Source organism: Haliotis asinina, chromosome 1 (genome assembly GCF_037392515.1).
Source record: "Haliotis asinina isolate JCU_RB_2024 chromosome 1, JCU_Hal_asi_v2, whole genome shotgun sequence".
Classification (NCBI taxonomy): domain Eukaryota; kingdom Metazoa; phylum Mollusca; class Gastropoda; order Lepetellida; family Haliotidae; genus Haliotis; species Haliotis asinina.
Window position 1 is genome coordinate 25,372,106 of NC_090280.1, and position 23,124 is coordinate 25,395,229.

The window sequence follows — 23,124 nt, forward strand, 5'->3', positions numbered from 1 at the left end:
AATGGGATTCATGAATAAATAAAAATTCAGGGACACAAGAAATGTGCTTCACACATTACACCATTGTGGGGAACTGAATGTGAGTCTCTGTCGCAACCAACTCATGCTTTAACTATTAGGCTACCCCACCGCTCCTATATTTGTTGAAGCCATTGTTCAGTTGACATCTCAAGTGCAGAATGGCTATTCACATGCGATTTGCCAAGGGTTTTGCTGAATGTATTCCACCATTATATCAAATGAATAAAATTGAGTTTGTAAAGAGAGCACACCATGAAAAGCCACTCTGAAATCGCATTGGCCTTCATACATAGTGCTCTGAAAGCTGAGGAAATACTAGTGCCAGTTTAATGAATTTACGTGACAGTATCATCAAAATACGTTTTACATTTTCATACCACCAACTGAGAAATACTTTCTGATATAAAATCAAGTTAAGCTTCAACCTGTCGTTTTGTACTAACACAGTGCAGTATAACAAACTTCTAGAAATGACTTTCATAATATAGCCTGGATAATGGGTGCATGCACATGGTTTTCTGTTCAAGTTACTGCAGAAAGCTATATGTAGTGGATGAAACCAACTTTAAGCTTCATGACCCAAAATATCCTGTCTCTTAAAGAAATAACGGCAGGTGATAACTGATGAAAGGAACGTCTTGAGCAACTTTCAATACGTTATATCAATGTTTCATAAATAAATCCCACAGGTAGCCTAATGACTTTTATGCTACTACGGTTAAGAGGGTTCAAGCTAGTCAGTTGGCAAAAACAGTATGTCTCACAAACAATACCTCGTTATGAATGATCATTGAGAACATGAAGAAACATCGCTTCGATAAAATGATCAATAATATAAGTATATGACAAATCATATCGTATGACACAACATAGCTGGGTTGAGAAGACTATATACCTTGTGAAAAAGTGAATAATTTGATTTTGTGTTAAACCCAGACCCCTTTTGTTGGCCCAGTCTTATTATTATCGACAAAAAAATCCATAAAATCTTTCCTGCTCAAAAATATAATCCTAATGTTACGATATATGGGTGCAAGACTTCAACTATGCAAGGGCACTTTGTTCAAACTAAAACATCGGTATCTATTCTCAGAGACCTCAAACGATATTTGCATTAGAAATCAATGCTTCACGCACCATGGTGAATGTAAACTTGAAAAACAATGTCTTTGAAAAATGCTTTGACTGGTGATTTTACCCATCCACCCCCATGCCTTTAGGTTTTCTGAGGACAAAAACCTGTAAAACAGAAATTGTAATTGGTTTGGCCCAACGTACAGAAATTGTGCATTTGTGAAACCATTCCTTAAAGACATTTAACTTTACCTTACCCCGATAACAATTCATATACACCTATAGGGAGAAGCACTTTGTTCTTTTATCTGTTTTGCAAGGATTATTGCACCTGCCTGGTTAAAGCAGGTAATACTGCACAGGTAAGTGATCACTGTCACACTGCTACGCTGCACCACTACTGCCGCGGGCGGCGGAGCCGTGAGTGGCGGGTGACTGACATGAGTCTGAATTAGTGTGAGTGAAAGAATGGTGACCCGATTCATGATAACCCATGAAAACACCCCGACTAGTATACGTTACCACATACCATCATTAGCGCATGATGTTAGCACGAACAGCAGTAATAGTATCCAAACTGCAACACAACCAGTGAAAGACCGTCAATCACAAGACATCTGTTAGCTTTGTAAAGCAAAATAATTGCAAAGTCATATTTCATCGCATACCTAGCATGGGAAATAGAACTTTAAAAAGCTTTATGATAAAAAGCAGGTTTTCATTGCTGGAAAAGGCTATTTTCACACTCGACTTCGATGGCACTAATGATTGATGTCTATGTGGATATTGGGTGGTTACACATGTAAACGTAGGAAGGGATGATTGACAAGGTATCATTGATCAATTTAGTCGATCCGTTTTATTAGCCCACTCAAGTCCAGTGAGTAATGCATTCCCTATCAGTTAAGCTGTGTGAACAGCAACTGCTAGAAATCGGACCAAATCCGTTAAACAGCTCAGAGTATTACATAAAAATACATCTCAAAGTACAGGATAAAAAAAGGTCTGAAAATATTGAATAAGTATCAACCTCAAAGTGTCAGTTGAGGAAACATTTCAGACACATTCATCTTTAATATGAAAAACAATGTATGGCCATTTTGAGTTTTTATGTGGTCATTTTGACTTTTTGATACGGCCATTTTGACAAAGGGTTGTGGTCATTTTGACGTATTTATGTGGCCTGTTTGGGGGTTTTGTCCAGAAGGTCCTCATTTGAGGTAAGGGGTTTTTGTCCTAGGGCGCTTTGTCAACAGGGTGATTGTCATACAATTCGTTTAACAACTTAACCACTTGGGAATCTAGTAAGTATCACCTAATATTGTCACAAAACATGTACCAGTGTTGGAAAATGAAAGTGTTCATATTATAATGAAAATTTGTGTTATTTGTGATCAATCTTCCAAACATTATATGATAATGTAATTAACAACATGTCACGTGGAAACTATCCATATGAATAACACAACCATTCCACAATATAAACACCAATCATGAACAGCTAAACGATTTAAACCATTGCTGCATATCATTTCAACTTACGGTAATGTAAATTAACCTTTTTCGTCAGATGTATTACGCAAACAAAATGTAAGAAACAACTTTTCTAAATATAGTGAAACTAACATAACCGGCCTAAATCGAATTCGTTAAGTGCGGAAACCAATTTGTATTCGTGATGCTACCAATAATCCATAATCATGTGATTACGTAGATGCCTTACAGAGTCTTGTTACACATTTTAGATCTTCTGCTGTGAACTAGAATGAACAGCAATACCTCCCCACGTGTTTGGGATCAGACAACACACAGAGGATGTCTAAAAATGAAACCCAGATGGCATCTTCTTTTCTTGGCCACTTGAACTGATGGGCAACCTTGAAAGACGTCTTTTCCATGAAGGAGATTAAACAGTCACATTCAGATAGGTCCACGTTTGGTTTGGCCAGTATACCATTTCTGTTGGTATAGAGCTGCGACATAACTGGCCTCGTTGACAGTAAGGGTCATCTCCTTTCGTGTTTTCAGGATCAGCAGGTAGATTAGAGGCAGAATCTGATCCAGAGGTTCCAAGAGTAACATCTTTGGAGTGTATCTCAGCTTCATGTACATCATGTGTGGATTTGCTGGATGCCGTGCCTTTTCCAGTCAGCGTGATACTTGCTATCTAAGAACAGCATGCAATAACATGATGTTGTTCTAGAAAGGATAACTCCCGAAGATACGCCAACAACTGCATGGACATGTTACTTTTAAGGTGTTGACAGTCTTTGTGAGATCCTGAAGTTCTTCCCTTATTGGAGCAACGTCCTCAGCATTCAGGAAGTCGGAGTTATGGGATGAGCCTCTTGAAAGCATAAACTGTTCTAGCGTTGTGAAATCCATCATCAGACGCGAAGACATAGTTCTGGTGGGCCAGATCACAATCAGAAATGCAGCATGCTACAATGGGATGGAGAGTCACCATATCTGCATTCCAGTAGGCCTTTTGAACCTCATCGGCACATGAACAAGTAAAAGTTTGAGAAAGGTCCATATGAATGCTTTGTACTGGTCCCATAGCTTTCGGCCGTGGGAGCCGTGCCAATTTACACTCGTCAGAGGGGTACACAAAGTAAGCAGTCTAGACTACCAGTTGTCCGACTTTCATTTTGTGGAAGTCGCGGTGGCTGAGCGGGCTAGGCGGCTGACTTTGTGTGCTGGCGATTAGGTGCCTGACTCTGGGGGTGCGGGTTCGAATCCCGGATGGGAATCAACCGAAAAAAGTACTAGAATTTGTACTTTACTAAGAAAGTGAAATCCCAAATATGACATATGTTGCACTATACTAACTGACGAGGATATTCTTCAGGATTCAAGGAGACAAAAGATCCATGCAGTTCCACGAGGTTCAACAACAAGGTCATGTTTTGATGACTGACAGAGGCATTTGTTCCTTGGAAGAAATTTGTCAGTGAAATGTTCTTTTGGCGCAGTGACAAGAGAGACACTTTAAGCAAGGGATTTTCCTCTTCGACTTCAGAATAAGAGACCCGTGAAGGTCCCGGGGTAGAATAGGCCTTCAGCAACCCATGCTTGCCATAAAAGGTGACTATGCTTGTCGTAAGAGGCGACTAACGGGATCGGGTGGTCAGACTAGCTGACTTGGTTGACACACGTCATCGGTTCCCCATTGCGCAGATCGATGCTCATGTTGTTGATCACTGGATTGTCTGGTCCAGACTCGATTATTTACAGACCGTCGCCATATAGCTGGAATATTGCTAAGCGCGACGTAAAACTAAACTCACTCACTCACTCACTCAGAATAAGTTCTTCAAACTGTCATTGAGAATCCTCTTCTGGAGATGTTCACCCTGCAAAAGTTCTGAATCTTCTTTCCTAGGCATCTGATGACATGATATACAGATAAACATGATATACATAAACAGATGATTTCACTTGAATTATTTGTCTTCATTTCATGACAACCGAGCAGTCTTTTGAATATGAAAACAATGTTCTTCTATCCGTACCACAACCCCTACCCAGAGCTCTACGAAGTCTGTATTTTTTGGTAATTGATAGATAAACTTTTTGATTTAATATAAACGTTTTGCTCTGTCTATATCGCGTGCAGATTTCATTTCGTCTGACATGACGTTGGCAAGCAGCAATTTCTTCATCAGCCTTTTCGATGTTTTGGACGGGGAAATTCCACCATAACAAAGATCTCTAACAGTTCTTTTACTTGGTGTCAGTGTGTCGGTGTCATTTCGTGAACTAGAGGCATACTTTGTCTTATAAATCTGAATTTGTTTCACAGATCGTCAGTTTCGCTTGCAGTTCCTATTCAGTTTCAAATATTCGGGTGTCAGCTTCTCGATCTGCCTCCTTTGTTTACCAGTTATTCTGCTGTTCTTCTCATCCATTCAAATCATGAAGGTCAAAATGGGAACTTAACCACGAGTGAACTGCTGGTACTTCCAACATCTCCTAATGTGCTAAAGGCTCCATTGTTTTCCTCTGTTACTTCATCATCCAGACGTTTCTTCATCTGATTTTTCCTATCCCTTTTTTCTTCTCCGTGCTTGGCACCCGTTGTCGAACGTTTTCTTTTCTGACTCTGGCATCTCTTGGGTCTATCAACAATAGGCACGTAATATCAATTCAATCTCTGCCACTCCATTTCAAGAAACATTTCAGCTTCTTCTATTAGTTTTTTCGCCCGATAGTCTCTTTGTAAGTCTGCCCTGGTTTTTCCCCTAATTGTGATCTGAAAAGAAGCAGAAGGATGACTAATGGAAGTCTCTGGCATTTATCATCAGCATGTAATTTACGTTACTTGATGTGTTATCGACGTTACCAAATAAAACCAAGTTTTGAGTGAATTCTTTGATGAAAATTCAAGGGATGGATGGGCCAGAACAATGGGCAACAACCAAGATATTGTATCTAAAGAGGGCTAGCGATGATTTGTTCAGGTTTAACATTCTGCACTTGATTTAACTGCCCAAAATTCTGAACTCGTAATCTATGTTGCCAAAACATTTGATGCTCAAATCACAGAAATGTAAATAATTCCATAGATATGTATCAAACAAACACTTAATTAAGATCAGAAGACTCATTTAATCATACAAAACCGTGATCCGTTTAAAAATCTAAAGTTTTATTATGGTATGTAATTACGTTACTAAATCTCTACTACACTTAAATTCTGTCAAGGGCTCCATATCATAAAAACGTTGCAGGCAAATATTTGGAATAATGAGTGGTTGACTTTAGGAAGTCAAAAAACTTTACCTGCAGTGGGTTTCGACTCCAAAACTCATCCACAATATGTGAACTTCCTTTGCTTCAGTTTTGCATACAGACAATCGAATATAGCAGAAATTGGCACAAATATAAACGGATCATCTACAACTAACATTGTAAAGGGGAAAGAATTAATGCAAACCACCGAAAATACTGACATGAATTTATTTCATGGTATTGTAGGCTGCAGAATGTAAACCACATCAAACGGTTTGAATATGAACGTTTATTTCATTATAGACATTAGAGTGAATGGTTAGTCAGTATGCTACTACATTGCAACAATATGAGTTTCACTTGAAGTTGTGAATTAGTGACAACTGTTATGGTTAAGAAAGGTGTAAGAAATCCCCTGTGAACCAGCAAAACAGAACAAAAACAAGTCTATAGCATTCAAACATTGTATTATTTAGCAACGAGAGACAGTAAGTTATACAAAGTCAAACGTCAACTTCACAATGCTGATTACAAAATTCAATACAAATGAGACAAAATCTAAGGCAATGGGTCACAAGATATTATATAGCAAACTCACCAAAGTCTTAGTGTGAGAGAGAAATCAACTATGCAGAATGTAAACAGCAGATAATGTAGATTCAGGCGTTGACAGATTTTGATGATCAAGTGTTGGCAGTGATATCCTCCAGTTATGTGTGTCTGTGTGTGTCAACCCACGGCAACTTGCCTTTATATATACTTTTAGTCATTTCCCGAAAGTTCGGGCACTACTGCCATCTCCAACACCGTAGAATGGTCTTGAAACAGTCTCCCGGAAGTAAACAAACAGAAAACCAAGAGCAGATATTTTCCGGAAAACACTAAACATTGTGACCCAATAATAATTATTTCTTAGTTAACAACAAAATAGACAGAAAATACATACTCGTAGCACAACTAATATATACACCTGGACTTTAATTAAACACACACACACACACACACACACACACATCATATTTTCCTAATGATGAGAAACAAAACTTGGTATAACTTTTGTACTATTTTGTTGACAATGAAAAATCATTGACTGTGAATTGTGAATTGTACCATCTTTTGGCAAATGAAAAAGAGGAAAATTGAGTGAATTCCTGTAATGAAAAAGTATGGTTTAGCCAACATCAATGGTCAACTGTCTGACAAATTAACAATAAGGAAAGGCCATTTGTTGCCATCTCAAAAGTTTAGCTTCAGTATTGTGTGTATCCACCAGGTGCTCGGATGACAGTTTGCACTCTTCTCCTCATACTGTTGGTAAACCTCCTGATGTGATCACGTGGCAATCGCCGCCATTCATCATGTAAAGCAGCTTCCAAATGTGCAAGAGTCTGTTCAGGAGGTTCCCTCAACCTCACAAGACATCCAAGAAAGTCCCAGATATGCTCTAAAGGATTCAAATCCGGGCTCATAGTTGGCCATGGTAATGTGGTGATTCTGAAGATATGCCGTCACTGCACGTGAACGATGTTGCCTGGCATTGTCATGTCTGACTAACGGGCGTGTCGGCAACGGTTGATTATCAAAATGAGGTACAACAACTGAACGGAAAATATCCTGGATGTACTGTTGACATTGAGATTTCCATGGACAGTCACCATTTGCAATTTACAGTCATGGGAGAGGCAACCCCAGACCATAACTGATCCTTCACCATAAGGAACAGCAGGATGAACATTTCTGGGCACGTAATCTGTGTTACTATGCCTCCAGACTCTCATCTGTGACCATCTGTGACGTGGAGGAGGAACCTGCTCTCGTCTGAACAGTGAACCCTCCTCCATGACCTCAAGTTCCACTGTTGACGAGCCATACACCACTGCAGACGATGTCGTTTATGACGATCAGATAGAGTAGGACGTTTGATTACTCTTTTGGACCTCATACCAAGTGCCCTAAGACGTCTTTTGACTGTTCGGGTGGATAGAAGTCTGTGGTGTAACCATAGGTGTTTCAAAACCGTACTTGTTGCAAAGGGTTCTCGCCTTACCAGACGTGCCAGATTGTGGTTATTTCGAGGTGTTGTCTTTCTGGGTTGTCCAGACCTTGGACGATCTTTTACATGTCTAGTAGCTTGATGTTTTCGAACAAGCCGACTGATTACTGAGTGACAATACCCCAGTTGTCGTCCAATGGCTTTGAAGGACATGCCTGTTGCGTGCATGCCAATAATCTGCCACCTCAGGGATTTTTGTCACATTGAGGCAGTAACAGATTTCTTTTCTTGTACACAGAAAGTGTATCACAGAGAAAGTGGATTTTGAGAAAAGTGAGGGTTGCATGCTTCATGTGCCCAAAGCATGCTTTACATGGAAAGCAAAGGAACTTAATGACCTTTTTCGACTACTAGAGATGTGTCCTTATACAGATGTATGATAGATTTTTAACTTTATCTAACAATTGTGTTTTTATCATGATATATATTAGGGGGTGCTTAATTAAAGTCCAGGTGTATATATTGTTACGGGTAATAAATTGCAGTGACAAAATGGATCAGAAATCCCCTTTGAACCATCACATTATAACATGGAAAAGTCTAAAACATTCAATAACATACTGAGCAAACACTGAGACAGTTACAGTGAATCACAATACACATTTCTAGATGCAATGTAACTGAGTCACGAGCCTTCTACAAATGGGTCACAAATATTAAATGTTAATTCACCAGAATCTCCCCATTTTGCAGTTAGATCAGATATATTAACTGAAGTTTGCTTCCACATTGGGCAGTCAGGCATGCAAGGTCAGTTTTGAATATGATGCTGTTGGCAATAAGACGTTGATAGGCCAAGAAAAAACCCAAAAAAACCAGTAATTCCGAGTGTGTCCCTCAACGCTACAACCATCCTTTATATAAACCGACGTAGCGTCGGGAACATTCGGGCACAGCGTAGCGCTATCAGTATTCAGTGAGAATGTTCACAAACTGGAAATAAACAATAGATCGCCAAGGGCAGGTAACTGGAGCGCTATCAAATAGGCCCGCCGCTAAAAGTTCCATTGCCATTGAACATAAATTTAGCTGATAATAAAAGTGACTCACAATCCATATCTGAAACTCTAAACATTGAGACCCAATGATAACTTACACTTAATCAATGATAATACAGATTACAGAAAACATACAGACACACACAGACACAGACACAGAGATAGATAGATAGATAGATAGATAGATAGATAGATAGATAGATAGATAGATAGAGAGAGAGAGAGAGAGAGAGAGAGAGAGGTGGGGTGGGGTGGGGTGAGGGGTTGTTGCACATTGTTTCTGGAATGTTTTAGAAGATCATGCATGACCAAACGCAACCAGAATCTGTGTTATCAATCAGGATTGTCATGATGTGCGTGGATGCCATGCAGTACGAATATCAGGCACAATGATTCTTTCCACGTGCAGAGAATGAGTACAGCATGTGACTATAAAAAACCCTAGTGAATCTCACAATTTCATCGACGATCTTTGCAAGTACTGTACACCGCTGCCTGTCGAAATCATGCAACTGGACGATTGCAAGCTGGCGAATCAAAGAATGAGGTGGCAAGGATCTTCAACGTTCATCCCAGCACAATAACTCGATATTGGGATCGATTTCGTCAAACAAATTCGACAAATGACCTTCCACGATCAGGAAGACCTAGAGTCTCCACACCTGCCCAAGATCGGAACATCCGGGTAACCCACCTACGTGACCGCCATCGTACCGCCCGGAACACAGCACGAGAACAGTTCGAGAAGTAGGAATAGGTGCCAAACGTCCAAAAGTTGCCCCCTCCATGACACGACTACATCGACGTCGACGAGTGAGAGGGTGTAACACAGTGCTGCCATGGAACCTGGCAAACTGGAGGCACATATGGTTTAGCAGAATTTTCACCAGTTGCTCCACATGCTGTAGGAAGAATGGAGAAGGATTCCACAACAACACATCCAACGACTGATTCGATCTGTACCCAGGAGATGTCGGTCTGTCGAAGCAGCTGGAGGTGGTCATATGAGGTACTGACTTCAACACCACTTGGTGGGCAGCAGTAATGACTGTGATGACTGTTATTCTTATGAAATATGGACAAGATAGCAATGCATTGCTCCACAGAATTGTATTGATATATCATTGTTTTCCGTTGATGTACTAGCAAATAACACCAACTTTTCATTGATATTTTGGTTTTGGATTTCAATTTTTCGAGGAGTGTAACTTTGAAACCAGTTCAAATGTGACCCATCCTGTATGTATGTACGTACGTATGTATGCATGTGTGTGTGTGTGCTGCTACGAGAGTGTATTTTCCGTGATTTGAATTGTTATTAATTATTTTTGCGGTAGTTGTAATTGGGTCACAATATTAAAGGTTTTAGTGTTCGTTATTGTGGGTTACATTTCCTTCGGAAAATTATTTAAGTGATACGCCTCTAAGGTAGTATTTTAGAGGCAACACCATTGTTCTGGAAATTGTTCCATTGTCTGTGAAATGACTGAAGGGTATATATATGGGCTGCTTTCTGTGTTGGGATGGACACAGACACATTACTGGAGTTTACACCATCATCAATCGCTGCCAACGCTTCATCTTCATAGCCGCCGTCAGACCGCTTACTGTGTTATATTCTGCATGACTGTTTCTCTCTTGCACTAAGGCTTTGGTGTGTTTACTATACATCTTGTGACCCATTGCCTTAGATTTTGTCTCATTTATTGTATTTGAAATCGATATTGTATAATTGAATTGTGACTTTGTATAACTTGCTGTCTTTACAAAATCATACAAAATTTGAATGGTTTACACATGTCTTTGTTCTGTTTTGCTGGTTCACAGGGGATTTCTTACATCGTTTGTCACGGCAAATTCTTGACCGTAACAAAATTGGGGGCTCGTCCGGGAGAGAATTCATTTGACATTTGAGACCATTTGTGAAATTTATTTCAAATTTCTGCAATTTTGCAACAAGTTAATTTTGTATTGTCCCCTGACACTGAGACAATTGGTCAGTTGCGGAAATCAGATTTATTGCAAATTTCTTCACGTCTCAAACTTGATGCCAAACCTGCAATGAGGAAATTTCAGATTTTGAAAATTGTGTTGAATCACAATATTGATGAGGGAGGTTTTAAAGATGATGTTTTTAGAAATGGTCCAAGAGGAAGGTTCAGATCAATTGGAAACAAAGAAATTTCAAATTCAAAAAGAGGAAAACAAAAAACAAGAAGAACAGAAAAGGTTGGATATAGATAAAGTAAACGAAATGGAAATGAAAAAGTTTGAAATGGAGAAAGAAATACAATTGAAGATATTGCAAGTTTTCAAAACCGTTTTCAGCCCTCAGATTCTTCCTCTTTTGATGTTGCAAGGCATGCTAAACTGGTACCCCAATTTCATTAGAAAGGAGTAGACAAGTATTGTCTACATTTTGAGAGTTGCTGCAAATTGCAAGTGACCTAGGGAGTCTTGGACTATATTACTGCAAACTGTTTTGAAGAGAAAAGCTCAGGATGCTTATTCAGCTTTGTAGATACAGCAAGAGTACACTTTTGAAAGCTTATGAGTTAGTGCCTGAGGTTTATCGTCAGAAATTCAGAAATGCTCACAAAAGGGACAATGAGACCTCTGTTTGCTAGAGAAAAGGAGACATTGTTTGACAGGTGGTGTGGGTCAAAAGGAGGTCACAGATTTTGGTTTGAGTGTTCATTCTGACCTTAGGACTTATTTGGATGAACGAAAGGTTGATGACTTACATAAAGCAGCAATGTTGGCAGATGGTTATTGTTTGACTCAGAAGAGTTCTTTTAGGTTTCTGGGCAAAGTTTTCTGGCCAAAAGGACTTTACCCCGGTTAAGACTTCAGGACATGAAGGTTACAGTGGTGTTAGAACAGGTTCAAATTCTAGTGGCAAGCAGTCACATAATTTTCAGTCTAAGCCTAAGATTACCAGTGGTTCTGATCCTGTTTGTGTGTATTGTAAGAAGTCAGGTCTTTGGATTTCTGCATGTTACAAACTCCAGTTTAGAAATCAGGCTACAGGTTCCCTAAGTGCTTTTGTGTCCATCGCACCTAAGCCTTTCTTTCCAGGTGGTTCTGATTAGAGTTTTGTTTGGGAGAGTAAGTCTCCAGATTCTGTAGTTCAGAGGGAGTTTTTGCCCTTTGTTTACAAGGGAGATAAATCTACCCTACGACCCGTTATTATCTTGAGGGATACTGGAGCTCTTCAATCTCTGATTTTGAAGGATATTTTGCCTTTTTCTGATGAGCCTTCAGATGTTTTGCTTCAGGGTATAGGTGGTAATTCTTCTGCTCCTCTCCATTTTGTGAATTTGACTTCAGATCTGATTTCAGTTGAGGTGAAAGTTGGTGTTCTTGATTCTGTCCCAGTTCGGGGTGTCACTTTGTTGATCGATAATGATCTAATGGGGGCCAGAGATGGTGCTGATCCTATTGTCACTGTTTCGGAGGAGAGTTCAGTTAGAACAGAAAAGGTGGAGGATGAATTTCCAGGTATTTTTGCCATCTTGTGCAGTGACTCGTTCAATTATCTTCAAAGAGGACTTCTTGATAAGTCAGATAGTTTGTCAGGTGGTGAACACATTCTTTCCTGAAAGCAGTTTATTAATTCACAGGGTGAGGATGTTGAAGTGCAGAAGTTGGCTAGTAAGGTTGTTTCTTTTGAGGAGGTTGGCAAGGTTCCAGTTTGTTATTACTACAAGGACGGTGTTCTGATAGGAAAGATAGGTTGCCAGATGTTCCTGCAGAGGATGAATGGAAATTGTACCATCAAATTGTGGTATCAAAATTATTTCAAAAACATGTACTTTCACTGGCACATGAAAGTCCCATGGCAAGTCATCTAGGTGTAAACAAAACTTTAAAGAAAAGAAAATTTTGGCACATTTCTTTCGGCTCAGTTTGAGACAAGAAATTTTGCAAGACCTTTCATGCATGTCAAATTGTTGGAAAACCAAACCAGAAAATTCCTTCCGCTCCCTTGAAACCTATACCAGCTTTTGAGGAACCTTTCAGTAGAGTTATTATTGATTGTGTTGGTCCACTACCTAAGACTAAGTCTGGTATTTGCTCAGTATCATGTGTGCTTCTACCAGATTTCCTGAAGCAATTCCGCTTCATGGGATTGGTGCTCCTGTGACTGTCAAGGTTTTCACCTTTGTTGGTTTGCCAGATGTTGTTCAGTCTGATCAGGTCTCAAATTTTATGTCTAAGGTGTTTCAACAGGCTATGTACCGATTTGGTATTAAGCAAGTTAAGTCTAGTGCTTATCATCCAGAGTCACAGAGGGCGTATGGGGAGGTTTCATCAAACTTTGAAAAATATGATCAAGACTTATTGTTTTGAGACCGAGAAAGATTGGGATGAGGGTGTGCATTTGTTGTTTGCTGTCAGAGAGTCAGTTCAGGAAAGTTTAGGGTTTAGCCCCTTTGAACTTGTATTTGGTCACAGAGTGTGTGGACCACTAAAACACTTAAAAGAACAATGGCTCAATGACAGACCTGAGATCAATCTCTTAGACTATGTGTCTACATTTAATGACAGACTATCAAAAGCAAGTGAGTTGGCCAGAAAAACCTCGCAAGTTTCATAAGAAAAAAAGAAGCTAAACTATGACAGAAAGTCAAAAGAGAGAAATTTTACTTGTGGTGAGAGAGTGTTAGTTTTGCTTCCCATTCCTGGTCAGCCACTGAGAGCAAGATATCATGGTCCATATGTTGTTGACAAAAAGTTTAGCAACACAGACTATGTCGTCCTGAGGCCTGGTCGTGGTAAACAAAAGAGATTGTGTCATGTCAACATGATTAAGAAATATCATGACAGGTTAGAAAACAAACATGTCAATAGTATTGCCACACTCTCCCCAGTTACTGATTGTACTAAAGACAACTGCGAAAATGTTGACAACATTGGTAATTGTGTTAACAATGTGAAGTTTGATTATCTTAGTGATAATGTTTCACCAAAGTTGAAAAATTCTGATGTGTTAACTCACCTTGATGAGAAACTATCACATTTATCCTGAGCAGAGAGTTCAAATGTCAGATTTGCTTTATGAGTTCAAGTCAAGTCTTTTATTTCGTATGAAGGCCATCGACCCATATACAGTTATACAGATACATACATATATATGTTGAATGATACACAAGTACACCTGATATATGCTGTAGATCTTCAATCTGGGCCGGAGTTCTGTCACTTACTTCTTGATGTGCCTGGTCGAACTGATGTTGTTAGCCATGATATATATGTAGGTGATGCTCTGCCTGTAAAACAACACCCATATCGGATGAATCCAGTGAAGCGTGAAATTCTGCGGAAAGAGGTGCAATACATGCTGGACATTGACATCACTGAACCCAGTGACAGTCCGTGGAGTTCACCATGTGTTCTTGTGCCGAAGAGTGGAGGTGGTTGGCGCTGCTGTGCTGACATGAAAGCTGTCAATGCTCTCTCACGAACTGATTCGTATTCTATTCCGAGAATGGACGATTACATTGATCGCATTGGTCAAGCTAGGTAAATAAGTAAATGTAATAGGACGGGTCTGGCCATCAATGGACTTTGCGTTGTGTATTTTTATTAAAAGGTGTTCCATGGAAACTTTGATGGCCAAGCTCGTACTACTAACCCTGGTTCTTTCCACTTTTTGTTGCGGGGTGAATGACAACTGAACTCAATATAGTTTTAACAAAGATTATTTATTACAATAACATAGTGTAAATAATTGCACCTATAAGAACCTTAAAGCTTTATGAAAACATAACACAGAGGCAAGTCAGAAGCATTTCCCACAACTAATACCAACCTGACTAAGTTCTGCAATAAATACAATGTCTCACAGAAAACATTCACGAGTCAGGTCTGGTGCCCGCTCGATTCAACAGTAACATGCATCAACAACCCGCAACGTCTACATGCCACTTACTTAGAAGTAACCAACTAACTGCTATAACTCAATGTGAGACAACAACTCACGACTGCTACAAACTGTAACACGACTGATGCGAACTCAGCTAGGTTCTGCAGTAAACATCTAACTGCTACAAGTCAACGTGGGACAACAACTCACGACTTCTACAAACTGTGTCACAACTGATGCTAACTCAACTAGATTCTGCAGTAAACTTGCAATGCACCATGTTAACAAGAATAAAGGTGCTTAAAATCCTCCCGCAAAAACCCAACTAAATCAGACTCTACATACGACTTTTACTTTCCTACTTGCTCTAACCTCTACTATTTTATAACTAAAACGGAGTACATGGAGTCACTAAGCTGTCATTAATGAATCCATTCACTCTGTTGGCACTACATTATCTCTAACAATTACAACTTTATTGTTAATCAAACATATTAAGAGGGGGTGGGGAAAGGGTTTCGTTCTGATGCAGAACGTACGGAGTGGGGAGCTCTCACCTCCAACCAGTTACTGGTCGTCACGGACTCATTAGTGACAGGCGCTCCAGCGCTTATATACCCGGTCCGAGCGACTACCCGGATGAAGAAAGTTTGGCTATCAGTGATTGGCCTGGATAACTAAAACATGTGGCATTTAGCCACAACAGACGAACTGACGGACTGACCGACGGACTGACTGACTGAACTAGGAAAACATTCGAAGCACTCAACAACGCTACCGGAATACACGCGAGCTGCAACTCTCATCAGTGCCTGTAAGCATTGACGAGTTACAGAAGCCATAAAACCCTTTTTTATCGCATACGTTTTACTGAAGGACTTCTGGCAGATTCCACTCACAGACCGTGCAAGGAAAACATCGGCATTCGCTTCTCCAGATGGACTGTATCAATACAAAGTGATGCCGTTTGGTCTGAAGAACGCTCCACCAACGTTCCAGAGACTTGTCAACAATGTCACATCAGGCCTTGCCTGTGTCGAGCCTTACATGTATGATGTCATCGATTATTACGACATGGAGTGGGATGACCATCTGAAAAGTACTCGTGCTTTCTTCCAAAGACTGTCTCATGCGAAGTTAACTGTGAATCTCACCAGGTGTGAATTTTGAAGGCACAAGTTGAATTTTAGGGCATGTTGTAGGGCACGGCCAGGTACAACCAGTTCATGCTAAAGTTGAAGCAATTGTACATTTTCCAGTGCCTCAATCCAAGAGAGAAGTCATGAAATTCTTGGGTATGGCTGGCTATTACAGAAAGTTTTGTCAAAACGTCTCAGATGTTGTATCACCACTTACCAACCTTTTTGGGGAAAAGGTAAAATTTCAGTGGGATGGCAGTTGTCAGACTGCTTTTGAAAAAGTCAAAGCCATACTCATGAATTCTCCAGTATTACAGGCACCAATTTTTGAGAAAGTATTTAAGTTGCGAGTTGATGCCAGTGGTGTAGGTGCAGGTGCTGTTCAAGAGGATGATTCAGGAACTGAACATCCAGTTTGTTATTTTTGAAAGAAATTTGACGAGTAACATATGTCATATGTGGGATTTCACTTTCTCAGTAAAGTACAAATTCTAGTCCTTTTTTGGTTGAGTCCCATCCGGGATTCGAACCCGCACACAAAGTCAGCCGCCTAACCGGCTCAGCCACCGCCACTTCCACTGAGCGGGTTAGGCGGCTGACTTTGTGTGCTGGCGAGTAGGTGCCTGACTCTGAGGGTGCGGGTTCGAATTTGTACTTTACTGAGAAAGTGAAATCCCAAATATGACATATGTTGCATTTGACCACTTTCTAAATGGCATCGTGTAATCAAATTTGCCGAGGACCAAAGAAATTATTTTACCATTGAGAAAGAGACATTTTGAAGTGCACCTTGGTACCACCACTTTGCCAATTGAAGTGTTTTACTAATCACCATTCCTTGACTTTTCTTCACAAAATGAAGAACAAGAACCAAAGACTTATGAGGTGGAGTTTGACCTTGCAAGGGTTCAATCTTGCGATCCAACACATTAAAGGCAAAGACAATGTTTGTGCTGATGCACTTTCCAGGGTATAAATGTATGATGACTTGATGATGCTGTATGTATGTACATTATGTCACAGTAATTCTGCAAGAAGTGTTTCATATTACTCACATTATTATATGTCATGTTATTATATTATTATTGCTATGATTGTAACAGAAAGTTTCTACGAAACTTTTTTTCCTCAAGAGGGAGTGTGTTAGGAGAGTGTGTTTTCCGTGATTTGAGTAGTTATTAATTATTATTGCGGTACTTGTTATTGGGTTACAGTATTAAAGGTTTTACTGTTCGTTATTATGGGTCACATTTCCTACTGAAAATTATTTAAGTGGTACGCCTCAAAGGCAGTATTTTAGAGTTACCTCTCTTTTGTAAAACAAATAAACACGAAGCGACGACATTGTTCTATATGTCTCCACGTTGGTGGCGATGGTTATGTGCTCGAAATGACTGAAGGTATATGTATGGGATGGTTGCCGTGTTGGGACGGACGCAGTCACATTACGTTACACCATCATCAACATGATCGCTGCCAACACTTCATCTCCATAGCCACCGTCAGACTGCTTACTGTGTTGCATTCTGTATGACTGTTTCTCTCCCGCTAAGACTTTCGTGTGTTTACTACATATCTTGTGACACATTGCCTTAGATTTTGTCTCATTTGTATTGTATTTGAAATCGATATTGTATAATTGAATTGTGACTTTGTTTAACCTGCTCTCTTTACTAAATAATACAAACTTTGAATGTTTTAGACTTGTCTTTGCTCTGTTTTGCTGGTTCACAAGGGGTTTGTCTGGGAAAATTCTTAACCGTAACAGTGTGTGTGTGTGTGTGTGTGTGTGTGTGTGTGTGTGTGTGTGTGTGTGTGTGTGTGTGTGTGTGTGTGTGTGTGTGTGTGTGTGTGTGTCCACAAGATCTTCGCCGTTCCACGACTCTTCAGGTGGTTAATGAAAACTAAGTGTCGTCATAGGCGCCGCACAGCTGTAATAGATAGGTCGACATCATGAGTATGACGTTACAGTTAGTGACAACAGCAACCCTGCTGTTACCCATGACTACGTTTTACGTCTCCCGCTAATATGCGGATCAAATGCCGGTAATAAACAATCAAGAGGTAAATTCAGTATTTTTACTTTTTCAGCAGGCTATTCATAGCCTTTTGACGCGTTTTCACTCATGCTAGTAACCGTTTTGCTTCTGTGTAGTTGTATACCTAGATATACATTTCTCCCCAAATGTAAATATCATTTTTCGATTTAACCTGGGCCTGAACCAAATACTATGAATTTTGTGTTTTATACATTTACGTTGAGTTGTCAATTAGTGCAATATTCATAAAAGGAATCAAGAGACTTTGGCAGGGCATTAGGAGTAAGTCTGGGCATCACGTGTCATGGTATCTCGCGTGTTTGTCTTTTGTCGGGTAAGTCTGACCATGTTGATTGGCCTTTATGAATCTGAAAGACTGAGTGACAACTAAAACGTGAGTGAGTGAGTTAAGATTTACTGTCACATCGGCAATATTTCAGTCACAACGTAGACGGACAGAACAATCGGGGTTTCTATTCATTCCAACGATTTCCTTTGAAAAACAACCGCTTAAATGTGATTAGAAAGGTGATGCGTTTTCAAGGTCACTATTATCAGCAGAATTGACATGAAATAATTGTGACCGTATGACAAAAAAAACAAACAAAAACAAAGTGGACGAAAGTCTCCTGGGACCAAAAAATCCCTTAGGACAAAACCCATAAGGACCAAACACCCATATGAGGATCCTTGGACAAAACCCTCAAACATGTTTTAACCACTGAGTGATTACCTGAAGTGACGTGTTTTAATTGATATTATCCTCTATATATCAACCAAATCTATGAAACGACCATAATGATACACTGTGGGCTTTAAGGGAGGACATATTCACACAAGAGTATATAATATCGTAGCATAACGTCAGGTTCACCGGGAAATGTTTATAGGGAAGTATCATCTAGTGAAACTACATAATGTGACACATAATATCAGAAACTGTACCTGTCAGTTTTTACTCGCCACAGTGGTGACTATGTTTCTGTTTTCCTCTGTGGCCGTTACACTATGTGGTTTTGGTATGTATCTGTCTTCGAAAACTGGCATATATTTTGAATCTGTGGTAGAGTTAATTTACGTATTATTTTTCTGCATTTGCTTTTGCATCCATTGTTATCGACTTCTGATTCTATTTACCGTTTCGTATACAGCTCTTGCCTCCATGACAACTGGATACCCACACACTGTTACACGTGTTGGTGAAGATGTTACCATGACCATGAACCCAGAGAATGTCAGCTTCATCTATTGTGTATGGGTGAATGGTTCGGTATCTGAGAGACTGTTAGTGCTCCAGCCCAAGTCACACCGTGTAGAGGTATCCAACAACAGTCACACCGACTACAGGACCAGGATCAGATACACCGGGGAGGACTCACCATCACAGACCGGACAGCTGAGGTTTACCATCTACAATGTTACTGTACAGGACGCTGGTACTTACTACTGTCAGGGAACCAATGGAGAGGAAGTTACTGGATGTAGACAGGTCCTGGTTGTAGCACGTCAGTATTAAAAAATACATTCTGAATATTGGCATGTCGCTGGCCTATATCTTATGGGCAACAACGGTGAATTCTTCAAATGTCCAAACACTTAGTAAAATCGTTTTATTGGCATTGAGAATGTTCCTGGATGTAGACAGGTCGTCGTTGTAGCACGTAAGTATTTAACTATAAATTCCGAATATTAACATGTCACTAGCCTATATGTTATGGGCAATAACGATGAATTCTTCAAATGTAAAAACAGTTCGTAAAATCGGGGGGTGGGGTGGCGGGAGGGGGGGTTGGCACTCGCATTATTGTATCAATGGATTTACTCATTTGTTCACAGAAAAGCCAGCCACACCTACCATCACCGGACCTGACTCACCTGTATCAGGTGAGAATGTCACCCTCACATGCTCCTCCTCCTCCCGGAGTCTATCCCCGGACCACCACCCACTGACCATGACCTACATCTGGAGGAGGGACGGGGCGCTGCTAGAATCTGGTGATGAGTCTCCTACAGGTGGAGATGAGATGACAATAAGCCACGTCAAGAGAGAGAACCAGGGAGACAACTACAGCTGTCAGGTTGTGGAGGAGGGGCTGGAGTCTGACTGGAGTCTCGGACATGTACTGGATGTCCTACGTGAGTAAGAACTACCTTGTTTACGGTACAGGAACCTCGCATATCTTTGCAACTACGGCTCTGAGTATAGCACCGTCATAGAACCCTCATGTCCTGAATCATTATTATAACAGTACTTTGGTGGTTCGGATCGGAATTAACGACAACATAGCCAAAATCTGTGATGAAAGTTTTCAGCTTCAAAGGTTTAACGAAATACTTCAAATACTTCAAACACGAATACTTCAAAATTATGTCACATCACTGTTGTTAATCTGGATGTGAGCTCAGATCAGCACAATACATGATATAGATTGAATGAATCTGTTGCTACGACAACGAATGCAGTTTTTGTTCCTCGGTCTCGCAAATCGAGCCTCAGATTTCAGAAAATATAAATGCTCGGTGACACACAAAGGCCAAAACAAGAATATTTAAAATATTAGGAAAATAAGGAACACAAGAGACTCACTACCAACCACGCATGGCAAAATTCAAGACATTTAGAGTATATTTAGAGTATCTTCTACTATTCTGTATTCTATATTGTACGCAAATGTTTACACAAGACAAGCTTTCTCTCATTAACTTTTCATTTACCTTCTGAAGTACCTAAATCATCTGTTAAAAATCTCCCCAGACACGACCACAATACGACCTGAAACAAGCCGTGAAGCGTCACTGAATATGTGACGCCAGTGTCATCTATCGGAACAATTGCGTCGTGACATTTGTATGTAACTTGGCGGCGCTCAACTGGCACTGACACGATACATTTCAATGTTCAGATTATTACTCATGGTTCAACTATAGCTTTAAAATCGTAACTATGTGTCGTCACAGTACATCACCGTGTTTATTCCAAATGACTGTCACGGCATAAAATGGGTTGACTGTGATGATCAAGGTCGCGATTGATTAATGATTATTGATCGTGCAAACTGTGCATAACATCAGTATTGCACTATTTGGTGTTCCTTAATTAGTGTAACTGACGCCAAATGACGAGGGAAGTATCTTAGATGTGTTTTCCCCTCACCATCGCACATCAATTATTCCAGATGGACCTGACCAGATACTGTTTGAAGGCACAAGGGACAAGCTGGAGGTAGAAGAGGGGAAACCTCTAACAGTGAGATGTTCCGCTGACTGTAACCCTGCCTGCACTGTAACCTGGTGGGACACATCCACACAGATGGCGATCACAGGACACAGGAAGGCTGTGTTGTCTATATATGTAGATGTGTCTCTGTCTGGACAGTACACGTGTCACGTCAACAACAGCCATGGGAGTTCATCAAGGAACCTGACACTGGAGGTCCTCCGTAAGGCCTCCACAGATTCCGGAAACATATATTAGTAACATAATATGTGACATTTAAAATTATATTTGAATGAGACATGTAATGACTGTTTAAGTTTCTACTCCCTTCAAATTTCTCAAAACACACAGAGATTTTGAACAGGTATCTACCAAAATGTGGATTAGGAGGTCAATCTTGACTATTAATCTGATGATATGACATCAAGTCAGTGTGATTCGTCACTCTCAGATTCCCCAAAAGCAAAAAAATCAGATCTGAACCGAGGGGAACAAAAACATTATATATTTACTCTATTACATACATCATTTATATAATTCGACAAACAAACCAGTTCCAGTAAATCCTGACATTTGCGACTCTTGCTTCCATTTGAACACATTTCAATGTGATCTTACGCCATATGTTGTATGTATATTGAATCAAAGGAAAGCTTCTATTTGGTATGGTGAATGTTGCAGCACGTAAGTTAATTGAATCTGGTGTAGACCCCATCGTACCTGTGACTGCCGCCTGTTCTGTCCTCATTGTCGTCATCGCTTTCGTCATCGTCGCCGTCGTTTTCCGAAGAAACAGGACCAAGAAAGGTACTGTCTTTGTGGTGATACGAGAAAATATTAATTATGCTGCTATCGTATATCCTGTCATGCATCTCTTCAATTTTATTACTTCAATTACAGCAGACGCATTTGAATCCTTTCTGAATGATAATTTGCATTAGAAGTGATTACACCAGGGTATGTTTTATCTATTTCAGGAGGTAAAGTGTACAGGTGAGGACTCTCAATAGCAGATATCTGTTGTCAGTATATCATTTCAAGAACAATGAGAAGACCACAGCGTTTACATACGAGTTAAGGTACAGGTTTAGCCCTACGAGTTCGGTGTACTCATACAGGTTACGATATAGGGTCACTCACATATGTTACGGTACAGTTACTCCTACAAGTTAAGGTATAGAGTTTCTCCTATACGTTAAGGTATAGAGTTTCTCCTACAGGTTAAGATATAGTTTTACTCCTACATGTTAAGGTACATTTTTACTCCTACAAGCTAAGCTGGAGAGTTACTCCTGCAAGTTAATGTACACAGTTACTGATACAAGTTATTATTGGATATTTATATAGCGCACATATCCATGCAACTAGTGCTTGCTCAAGGCCCTGGTATTTGTTACCCTCGACCATTGGATGTCCGTCTCAGCATCACATCGTATTATCAATCTCAACTCCCTGGGGAGTATACAACTCTTGCTGCCTCTAGGCGCACTGAGTTTATTGTACAAGCTAAGGTGCAAAGTTACTCCTACAAGTTACGATACAGTTTTACTCCTACAAGTTAAGGTACAGTTTAACTTCCACAAGTTAAGGTTCAGAGCTACTCCTACAAGTTGAGGTACAGTTATACTCCTACAAGTTAAGGTGAAGTTTTACTCTTACAAGTTGAGGTACACTTTTACTCCTACCAGTTAAGGTACAGTTTTACTCCTACAAGATAAGGTACAGAGTTACTCCAACAAAATACGTTTCAGTGTTTGTCTCATAAGTTAAGGTACTGAAAAGAAAGAAAAGGATACAGGATTAGCATTGTCGTTTGTACTTTCGAGGTGAGCATTATGACTTCAAGATAATCACAGAAGTGGTTGGTGCCAGGTAGGCTCAGGTAGGTAATATCTAATATCAGCATTTGCAGCTAACTAATTAAAGGTTGATTTTTTCGAAGTTTAACTTTGCAGTCTGATGTGTGCCGTGTCATGATAT

General features: G+C 40.0%; 1 protein-coding gene across 1 annotated transcript; it reads left to right on the top strand.

Moving 5' to 3' along the window:
* The first annotated feature begins 19,140 nt into the window (after positions 1-19,140).
* LOC137266211 (transmembrane and immunoglobulin domain-containing protein 1-like) lies at positions 19,141-22,141 on the top strand. Its single transcript, XM_067801742.1, has 5 exons — positions 19,141-19,432; positions 19,764-20,063; positions 21,104-21,367; positions 21,826-21,951; positions 22,122-22,141. Exons 1-5 carry the CDS (start codon positions 19,141-19,143, stop codon positions 22,139-22,141), a joined length of 1,002 nt encoding a protein of 333 aa, XP_067657843.1.
* Positions 22,142-23,124: the final 983 nt, after the last annotated feature.

Excerpts from the sequence above, each read along its gene's own strand:
- LOC137266211 (XM_067801742.1), top strand. The coding sequence starts at position 19,141 with ATGACCATGAACCCAGAGAATGTCAGCTTCATCTATTGTGTATGGGTG. Across the intron at positions 20,064-21,103 it reads ACATGTACTGGATGTCCTAC|ATGGACCTGACCAGATACTG; the intron begins GTGAGTAAGAAC and ends CAATTATTCCAG. Across the intron at positions 21,952-22,121 it reads AAGAAACAGGACCAAGAAAG|GAGGTAAAGTGTACAGGTGA; the intron begins GTACTGTCTTTG and ends TATCTATTTCAG.